The following is an 11,292-nucleotide window of genomic DNA, read 5'->3' as shown; positions in this document are numbered from 1 at the left end:
TAGGTGCAAATTCCACTGACAGTGTGGGATGAACCTTCCTTCTCAGGGCCTGGTTTTGATCACTGCTGTTCATAAAAGCCTTTTGGGCCAGTGAACATCCAGCAAAAAGCAGAGAGCATCTACCGTTGACAAAGTAGGTAGAACATGAAAAGTTCTGGACAAATTTTTTTTGTTTGTTTTAGATAAACTTTTCTTTTTTCCTAATTTGTGTTTTGCTGTTGGACACAACTAACAGGAAGCAAAAATACAGAGCCAAGAAACATCCATGAAAAAAAGGTAAAAGAAATTTAGAAGGTACATGGAAAACATAAAACAAGGTATGRAGTACATTATGATTTTTCTCTTAAGCACATCGCACTTTTTCATTTTCAGTTTTCCAAGACAACTGCCAATCTTTTATTAAACTCAGATGCTGTCTCTGCATAGAACAGCAGTACACTCTATTCTCCCATGAAGACTTGAGCTTTCTTCCTAGTACGGTAGCTCTCCCCTTTGTAGCCACTAACACYATTCCCACAGGAATATCACAGGATATCACAGGACAGAAAAAAAACACTAGTAGAATACCAGTGTCTCTCAAAGATCACCAGCTACACATTCAGTAGCTTACTTTCTCTTAAGTGAGTCTCTGCACACTTTGTAACAATGGTGCACCTCAAACAATTAGCTACTATCAATCACAGATGAAGGTCCTCAGAAAGACACCACACAACTTGTAGTATCGCTCTATCATATGCCCCCCATCACATATAGCTTTTGAGTGGCAAAATCTAATTTTAGATATGTGAAAACATGTATGAGACTGAAGATAGTCGCACAGTGGAAAACCAGGATGGAGCAGATCTTCAACAGAATCCACTCTAACCATTGACCCTGTTTCACAGCTGGCCTGGACACAGACTACTACCTTTTGGACAGTCACTAATTAGAAATAGCAGAACCTTTAGAACCTCTGCAGGGGAATTGAATAGCTCCAAAGATGTCCCAAGAAGGTCTGAACTTACGCAGTTAAAACGAAGGTGTCTTCTGATAATGAAGACTGTGATAAACAAATTAGGCCTAAAAGCAAAAATCTGCCCAAAGAATACTAGAACTAATTTCCTGGCCAAGATGAAACTCCCACTCTTTTGAAAAGGAATACAACAGAGGACTGGAGAAACACTGTTGAAAGACAACAGAAAGTGATGTGAGGGCCTGTATCTCCATTTGTCTAGCAGAGGTAAAGGTATTAGAAATACTGTGTTTCATGAAGAAGAATATGAAGTGGTAGAAATCCAGAGGTTCAGATAGCAATCCACCTTGAAAAGCCCTCCAGTCATCTCATTCATTCTAGGAATTTAAATTGAGTAACTTTTTTTTTCTTTGTAGAAAAAATAGAACTTCTTCTGAGCTAAGTTAGGTGACCCAGGTACTAAACAGCCACCTCAGTGTCCTTGTCAGTCTTGAAGGTAAACAGGGTGGTGAGTGGCTGAGTCTTAGGATGGCTTAGCACTAAAGACTGCTTTTTCTTACTGAAAATAGGAATGGTGCTGCTTCTTAGGTACAAAAGCAATGTCACTAGTGACCTCCAAACCACCCTTGGAGTCCTCGTTTGGGAAGGCCATAGCAAGTAGAGTCAGCTGTAAAAGACAGGTTTTATAAACCTATAGGTTTTTCTGAGTTTCTATAGTTGCTGCTTCAGCTGAGATATCTCAGGACGCATAGCTATCAAATGTGCTGAGATATGGTCAGATCTCTTTAGAAGAACATTCCTTCTCTAAAATAGTAAGAATAGAGGAAGTTGTTTCTGCTTAGAACCAGGACACGCCCATGCCCATCTACTTATGTAAAGGAACCTGAGAAAGTGGCTCTTTTCTAAAGATATTTTTAAAATATCATAGAATCATAAGGTTGGAAGGGACCTCTGGAGATCATCTAGTCCAACCCTCAGGGTAGCCTATACGGGGATTGAACCTGTGACCTTGGCATTAGCAGCACCAGGCTCTAACCAACTGGGCTAGACCTGCTCCCTGAAATTATGTCCCTTTTTCTCCCAGTACAGAACTGAAAGAAAGGACTGGAAATGCATCCCTCACCCAACCCCTTGCATGCAAGGCAACAAAAAGCACATGGTCACTACACAGGGCCAGACGATGTTCTTCAGAAAGTCTCTTGAGACTGAAGCAGTTTCTTATACACCAATACACCACACAGTAGGAAAAAATGGCACACWAAAAGCTGTTTCATCAGGAAGTTGAAAGGAACAAACATGGCATCAGGCACTGTCCGTATAACCTTGCACATGAAGGAGGACTGAATAGGAACATATTTCTCTGAATGCTGCAAAAACATTCTCCAACCTTAAGCAGTGATTTCTTCCAGTAAACGTTTTCATATATAGTCATTTGCAGAAAGGCAAAGTTCTGCAATTCTGTATATACCATTCAAAGAATATTTCAAAGCTTCACCTTCGTTTTGCTGCTTTATGCCAAACATCTGTATACATAAGCAACATACATATGAGTGTATGTGTATGTGTTATGTTTTATAATCCCATAAACCTCAAGAGAATAAAACGGTTTACACTGAGAACAAATATCTGAGACTAAACTCAATTTTGCTATGGTTGTACATAGGAACAACCCAGTACATATTCTATTTTTTTTAAGGCAGATCATAATTGGCTTTTTATCCTATTTTGCATAAATAGAATACAATAGAAAATCATGTTCCACATTCAGTACTAAATRATAACTTATAACTGAGAGTTACAGTTTTTGAAAACATTAATGAATAAATATGGATTAAGAATATTCTCTTGATACATTGAGGACTTGATCTAAACTAAATATGACAGCACTAAGTGACAGCTAGCTCTGTTACGGCCATCTCTCATTTCCTTATTTTAGATAAACACAGAGGAACGAAGGCAGAAGGATGCTGATTTAATATTAAATGCTAGAGATATAATAAAGTATAATACAAGTAGAAGAGTATCTTAGGAGGAGAAAAACAAAATTCATTTTTAGACATATGCATAGATTAAATACTACCCCAGATACGGCAGAATTGCCATATTGTATAACCCATTGTCACTTGTTGGTCAGGATAGAACCAAAGCATATAATGATTAAGAGTTATTAAAGTAATATGTATTTTATGAGTAGCTTTTCCAAATGCCATAAAAGGCTTTGACAAGGTTTCGTTTCTTCTACTGAAAAAAGTCTTCATTTTCCTTCACATGCCTGTTGAAGACTTGTTTCTTCTCTTCTAGGAGAAGCAGCAAGAAGTGAACTGAACTAACCTTGTGCCCACACATCCCTTCCATTATTCCTCCTTTTGTGCTCCTATATGCAGAAAGGGATGTAAAGCAAAGTTTGCTACTTACACTTTAGAGAAGTCCTTATATGCCAACACCTCATTGCCATTTCATTGTATAATGCAAGCCAGCTCTGGAAGACAGCTTCATAATTTTGGAGAAGTACTATACCTTGGAAGAAGCTTGGTTCACTAGATACTGAGAAACAGAGAAATTAGAATGCAGCATAAAGTTCAACTAAAGAACTTGTATGCACCTTTCCTAAGTTGTGTCATGTACGGGTATAGTCTAAGGGCTGCTTAAAAATGGGTGGAAGATGCCTCAAGGAAGAAATACAGATTCACAAACCTGGCTGTTTGGGGCCTATTAAGTGAACAAAAAGTAGCAATGACAGCGATGACAGGAGCTGTCCYCCAGGACAGTATGTGAGTAAATGAGGGGAGAAATATAGTGCGCAACTGTGCAATCTATTGCTATTAGGTAGCTTTAAGAGTCTTCTTTCTTAATTATTTACATCTTATCCATTTCTGCCTAATTTTTAGTGGTGCTTATTTCATACTGCATTCAAATAATTGCTACCTTACCATATCCTCCTACCTATGAATCTGAAAAAAAGAAAAATACAACAAAATGTTAGGTCCCACTGCTATCTGGACAAGTCTATCCAGTGCAGTTAGTATCTTTACTTAATTACTTCAAATCTTTTACAGATGACATTTAGGACCAGTAATATCAGCTTCACTTTCCATTAATAAACTTTAGCTACTAATCTTAATTCCGTGTGTTTATATATATTTCCTACATTTCAGTCTTTCTCCAAATCCAATAAAGCAGCATACCTTCAGTTCTCCTCTCTTAAAAGGTCACTAACTGATTTTCCCTCATCTAGGCTTTCCTCTTGAATAGAGGACTCCTATCACTGGTCGCCTCGTATTGGGTAATATCTTTCCCATCTCATTTATTCATGTCTTGATTCCCTACCCTTCACTCATCTCTTATAGCACCTTTCAAATTAGTAACTCACTTCTAACATGCCATTTTTCACCTAGCACACCTCTACACATCAGTGTTTTATGATCAACTAAATTACATGGAACATGACAGAAGATATACAGGAGGTAAACAGAACCATCTCCTCTCCTCCTCCAGCTCTTATTCTTTGTAAGCAATGATTATGGAAGGACAACAGCAGTTGCCTTCTAGGGAAAACACAAAGGGAGTTTTTACTACTCTTCAGTAAGCTTTAGGTCATAGGGAACAGAGAAATACTGGTATACATCAGATTCATAAGGTATGTTACTGCATCTACAGATACAGCTGTAAAAAATAAATAGAACTCATTGCTTAAAATTAACACCTTATAGTTTTATTAAATATGGATTAAAAACTTCTGTTCTTCAAAATAGCTTTAGTTTACAAATATTTCATTTTTGCTGAATATAACCATACTACAAGGAACATAGAAACCTGAAAACTTAAAAAAAAAAAAAAAAAAAAAAAAAAAAAAAAACCTACCAAGAAATAAAGCTGTTCCAAACCATGCTATGTCAACTTGCTGTGACTTCAGAAGAAAGCTGTTTTGCATTATCAGGATGTCTTCTCAACACATTAAGAAAAAAAATCTTTTTAGGGTAAGCATGTTTTATTCTATTATAATACCATTAAAAGTAGCTACTTCTTAGGCTGTTACCAAGTTCACACATTTTATTGTGCTGCACGTCGTAATTTAAGTGATTGTCTATCTACAGAAATCTTTTAAAATGCATGAATACTGACATATTCTTGTAGAAGCTAATATCTGAAAACTTTAGTTCTGTCAATCTGTTCAGACCCAAGTGCACAAGTTTGTGAATTGCAAATATACACTTTTTTATAGTGACATTACTTCTGAGTAAGCCAGGAAAAGCAGAAATATGTTCAGTAATACTGTTTTGATTTTCAAAACGCTGTTTCTTTATATCTGTGTATGTGAGGTAGGACAGAAATATCAAAAACATGGATAGCCAATAAAACACCTTGGGAGATGCTATCCATTCTCCACCATGTAAATTATACATGTTAAAATGAATCCCCCCAAAATCACATGATTACTGAAACACTGATGTGCAGGGGAAGAGTGTGGAAATCTCTATTTGTAAGCTTTTCTTCCTTGTTTGAACATATAAGTAATAAAAAGATGATACTGCTATCCCAAAAGAATATAAATCTTAATTACAGAAATCAATGTGCTATTAAAAACTAGATCATAAGGGCAGTGAGGCACTGAATCAAAATGCAGTTGTGAAACATTTTAATTACTGCTTACACATGCTGTATGATACTGTTTATCCTGCATATACAAACATAACGGCACTTGGTGAACTATGTGCAGGTCAGACCTTTTAATGACAGAATTTGAAGCACTTTAAAACTAGTAGTTTTATCTTTCTATCCCAGCTGCCAAAATTCAGATTCTTAGTTCTCCAATAGCAACAAAATAGCAGAATCTTTACTGTACATAACTGATCAAGTGTTTTAAGTATGTTGGATAAACTTATTAACACAGCAGGAAGTCTATTTATGTCTATGGAATGTAAGTCATTTCTGCCAACATAAGCTAAATATCTTTTGTGAAGGTGAGATCCAACAAAGATGCAAAGACTGGAGTGGCAAGCTGTAAGCATAGCAGGAAACACATTTGGGTTCTTCTACTTCTCCTGATAGTGATTAGACAGATGGTCTTTGTTAGGTTACTTTTATCATTTTGCTCCTCATATGGGTAAAACAAAAAGCCAGCCTAGAGGACAGCCATCAGGAACTCATCTTAATGATGTGTTTGTGGATGTGCTGCTTTAGACAATCACACTGTTACACCTGAATGTATTTATTTTAAAGATTATTGGTAAAATACTTATTGTACCTACCTTGATGAGGTAGAGATGCATTCATCTCTGCAAATTATTCTAATGTAGAGGGACAGGTTTTCAAAAAAATTTCCATGCAGACTCAATTTTGTAAGTCTGGGGTACATGTGTTTACAATACACATACACTTTTTACATTACATGCCCTGCATGCACAAGTGTTAAAATATTGAAACATATCAGTGTATTTGGTTATTGGAATAGGACAAATGCATTTAAGAATTAACCTTGCAAAACCACAGGCATGTAAATTTGCAGGATCCCAAGCCTACTGTGTTTATTCACATAGGCAAACTTTGATAATCTCTCAGAATACATACACGCAAAATAATAGTAACAATAATATTGCACACACACCTCCATGTAAAGTTTTTGGAGAATCTCAGACGACAGATGCTATGCTAGCACGAAGTATTTAACCTTTAAGTTTTTTGCAAGTTAGTCACAAATTGAACATATTCATATTTAGTGGAAATGTCTTTAATATGAGTGCTTTTTTGTTGTAATTTTTAATTTTTTTGTTCACATAGCTTGAAATGTCAAAACAGCAAATGTCAATATATTGGAAAAAGGTTCGATTTTGCTAGAAAATAAAGTCATTTGGCAGTCATGTATAGTTAAGATAGGGATCTAATTTATACTAGGTTGAAAAGGTGTACTCACACTACAACTTTCAAGCAATTTCATATATTTCCTTCTCTATTAGTGGATTATAGCTAGTCCTAAATATTTATAACTTCAGTTGGTGACAAGTTAAAAAAATAAAAAACCATACTTCTGGAATCAAAGTGAATTATCCTTGAACACTAGTATCAAGATTACAATCAGTTTGCATTTTACATGTGAACTAAAGATCACTGAAAGTTTCCTGTTGCACTGCAGCAAAAAAAGGAAATGTAACACAAATAAGCTCAATTTGCTGCAAAGTACAGGAAGATACTTCAGCAATCTCAAAAATTTAATACTAGAACTTGTTACAGCGAGTTCAATTTGATTTTTAATGTAATACAGTACATTTTTATAAACTTAACATTATCATTGCAGAAGAGCATGCTAACTGAATGTTAGCAATTTATCTTTTTATACATAATTATACTCTACTGTAGCTACTGTATGCAGATCTCAAAATGTTAGTACATAAAATATTCATTTTCTTTATATGAGATGAGAATGAACTTAGAGGTTTGAATATAAGAATGAAATATTTGCTGTGCCTTTTTCTCAAGGAATAATGAATTACATATTATAACCCAAGAAATCAACATTTAAATTGCAAAACTATAGCTTAAATTTACATGAAATATTTTATGATCAGTAATGTGCATCAATATTCAGTGAGTTCAATCTAGCCATGTTTATGCACGTAAAGCCTCAAGAGTCTGCAGTTTCAACATCAATTTTTTCATATTTTTGTATAAAATGGACTTAAAGGTACATCTTCCATAAATGTTTTCAGTGCAATTCTGTCAAAGAGGAAAATATAAAGCTAGCTTTCAATCATTTTATACCATAAAAACATCTTGCATTTGCACTGCTGAAGCATAAGTAAGCCAGTTTAGTTGTGCTGACTACTTCAAAGTCAATTAAAACCATATTTGCCCTTTTAGGCAGCATTTCCCACATACCTATGGGTATAAATGTTGAAAAGCTGAATACTGTGGAAAAAAATTAAGGACAGGCAGAATAATTGTTTAAAATACCATTTTTCCATCAGTAACAAAAAATGCATAATGAAAATTTTTAAAGGTTTCTTTACTAACGATAATATAGTTTGGACATTGGTAAATCCATGTCTCAATATTATCCTTTCCTCTGATCTTTATATACTACCTTGCAAATATAACTTACTCTTGATGAATTACATGAAAATGCTCCATTTTCAATGAGATAGAAATTTAATATTAGAAATTGATTTTTTCATATGTTGTCCACTGTAAGAAACCAGAAGGAGAAGAGCACCTGAAATTATAACATGTGCTTGGTCAAGCATAATGTAGTAACCTATACATTTTGGTTCAAAGACAGTTTGTATAACTGCATTCAGGATACTGCCCTAAGCATTTTTTTTTTTAGATAATACCTAAAAGAACAAAAATCCAACCTCTCTATGGTAGCACAAAATAAAAATGGAGCTTCATTCAAATTTTGAATACCTTGACTGTGATCATTTACAGTTGGTCATTCAAAAAAAATTAGCTCTTCATACCAAAAAAAATTGTCTCACAGGAAAAAAAAAAANAAAAAAAAAAAAAAAAAAAGTACAATAAACTCTCAATAGAAGGTTCTTTCATGAGGCAACCTACCATATACTACTGCTAAATACGAGTTTTCAAAAAAACATTACATCCCATTTTCAGCACATTTTTCATAAACATGCAACTTCACTATAAAATACAAAACACTTGGCTCTCAAGAACAGCTTTATAAAGACACACTGCATCAATAAAATTTTTTTTGTGATTAACTTTACATTGTAATAAGAATGGTATTTTCACTAATGTTTATATATCTGATTTCATATTATAATGTAGTAATAATTTGCTCTTTGTGAACATCATGTTCAGAAGGAAATATCTATACACATTAACATACTAGACTATTAAAAACTCATTCAGTTACAGAATTTTATTGATACAGTAGATTAATAAAAACTGATAGGAAAGATAAAATGGGTAGGGTATTCAGTACATTATTTAATAACACACTTTTAAAATTAAAATATTTTAAATCCTTTTTGAATTTTCAATGCCACTAGAAGTCCAGAAAAGTCTGGCATCAATACTGAGGTGTAAAACAAGTCAAACAACTTCTTTCACTATTTGCATCTCTTGTATTATTCTCTTCAACATTGTTCAACTGTAAAAATAATATAGCACCTCTGATGATAGGTGGGTGCCTAAAAGTAAACGCTAGGTTAGATTCATAAAGGAAAAAAAGATTGTTTCATTTCTTTTTCTTCTCAACAAATAGCGGCAAAAGAAAGTGGCACTATTTGTTCAACTGATTTTTTTTCACAGTTAAATGTCAACAAGAGTACAAATACGAACACTGACAGATATTGCTTGAGATCAATGTTTAACAAACTGTTCTTTTTTAAATCAATAGATCCAATAAACAGTTGGGCACTGTCAGTTTAAAGCCGCAGATAAAAGCTATACAAGCACTTTAGAAGTCGGAAACATTAAAAAAAGAACTATTTACAGTTTTCTTCTTTAGTTCGTATGTCTACAAAGCCAGCGCACATTACACTTCACAAAAATCCACAGTTAATGATATCAATATGTGTGTGGCTAAAGCTTGTGACCTAGGGACTGCAAATGCAGGGGCAGCAAAAGTAAAATAGGTTTTGTCTTTTTTTGAGCAACCCCATTTCGTGCACTAACAGCTTCATTCAGTCTCAAGCTTTATATTAAAAGCATTCTTCAAAGCTTTCACCTGGAAGGCTGATAACTACATATCTACTCATCGCCTTTCCCTTTTGGAAGTTCTGCGACGCACCTGTTTGGGAAAAAGTATTTAAAATATTTTTAAAGAAGAATTGTAATTTTGAAAAAACCCAAGAATATTTTATAATAAAATATGGTTACTGTCATAATAATGTGCAAAATAATATTATAAAGTATCATTCATTAATCATTTTTTCTATGGGTACAAGTCTCAGTCAATGATCAGGTTGTAACTGTGTTTAATGCTGCTGATCCTGCAGCCTTCAGGTCTTAAAAAATAATTCAGCATCCTATTTTGGAGTTTTCACATACCCAAATGGTTTAATCAGGCTTGTCCCATAGTGTAAATTAAAGCATTCATGATTACATTTTAAGTATTAACATAACTAACAAATTCATATTAAATAAATATAWGTTTATTTCAATTTATCTGCATGTGATAGTATGGAAAGAAATTTAAGAGTCCGCCCTGGGATCCCGTGGTTACCATCCAGTACTATTCAATACCTCCTACTTTGTACAAGGAAGCATTGCTTGCTATTATAATCTAGCTGAGAAGAATGGGTATGAGTTATACAGGAAATAGTTCTCATGAGTTAAAACCCAACTCAGGTATCTACGTAATCAAGTTGCACAAAATAGAAAATTCAACATACTTGACAAAAACTGACATTTTCTCTCTAAGAAATGCAGATTCACTAAAAAAAGTGCCACTGTATGACACAGACAGTTGAGAACCACCTCATTTTAAAGGAGTTAAGTTATCAAGAACAGGAAAAGTTGGTCTCTGCAAAGCAACACAACAGAGGACACCAAAGAGACTCAAAAGAGTGTCATGCATTTCTCTTACATTGATTGTGGAAACTTCCTCTTCTTCCATTATTTCTTCCTGGGGGATGTCATCGCTGACAGGTGAACTACTCTGAAATACATCCATCTCTTCACTAGATTCATTCTCTTTACTGGCTGCTTGTTTGGAACGTCCTGCACGGCTACAATCAGAAGAAAAATACAGATCAGTTTCACAGTATATGAGTTTGTACATGTAAAAACTTTGCTTAAGGACAAGCATTCCATTTAACCTTTTAATAACGGCAGTCTTAACATTTTGTTTTATGTATTAGTTCTACCACATGTGGCTTTCTACTTCATCTGTATACAGAACAGCAGAAGTGTAACTTGGAGGCAAAACAGCATTTGAAAACAGAATTTTTCCAGAATAGAGCCAGGAATACAAAGTTTAACTTCTTTAATCTATAGGACTCAACTGAGCTCACTGGCAGGAGAGGTTCTTCTCTTTAATACCAGAACACAGGTTGAAGAAGGCTGACACAGAAGTGACACTGGAGAACTGGAAAAGCTAAACACTGTCCCCCGCTTCACCCCCCACACTCATATACTTAATTCTACAAGCAGATGTACTCCACTTCTGCAGCAGTATATATACCATGATATTTGAATAGTTGCATCTGTATTTTTAGAGACCTAGAAGAATCCATACTGCCATGTATGAAATTAACATTATAATGAACCTAAATGTGAATCTACCAAGCTAGCTCATGCTAAGACGACGATAATCAGTCAACAGTATCTGAAATTGTTAGTTAACAATTATGGGAGCTGAACCATATGCACAACCATTCATT

At 34.6% G+C, this 11,292-nt stretch overlaps 1 protein-coding gene across 6 annotated transcripts in view; it reads right to left on the bottom strand.

Annotated features, from left to right (window-relative positions):
* Positions 1 to 5,571: 5,571 nt before the first annotated feature.
* PDS5B (PDS5 cohesin associated factor B) overlaps positions 5,572 to 11,292 on the bottom strand; it is a 109,568-nt gene continuing 103,847 nt past the window's right edge. For all 6 annotated transcript variants that reach the window (XM_085320716.1, XM_085320712.1, XM_085320718.1 and 3 more), the window contains 2 exons: positions 10,497 to 10,638; positions 5,572 to 9,698 (listed from right to left, as the gene is read on the bottom strand). In XM_085320716.1, coding sequence (XP_085176842.1) covers positions 9,663 to 9,698; positions 10,497 to 10,638 — 178 coding nt within the window. In that variant the 3' untranslated portion in view covers positions 5,572 to 9,662. The remainder of the gene's footprint in view (positions 9,699 to 10,496; positions 10,639 to 11,292) is intronic.

Source organism: Rhea americana, unplaced genomic scaffold (genome assembly GCF_003343005.1).
Source record: "Rhea americana isolate MKP2758 unplaced genomic scaffold, rheAme1 scaffold_65, whole genome shotgun sequence".
In the NCBI taxonomy this organism is placed as follows: domain Eukaryota; kingdom Metazoa; phylum Chordata; class Aves; order Rheiformes; family Rheidae; genus Rhea; species Rhea americana.
Note: the sequence above shows the minus strand (reverse complement) of the source record. Positions and strands in the feature narration are given on the sequence as shown.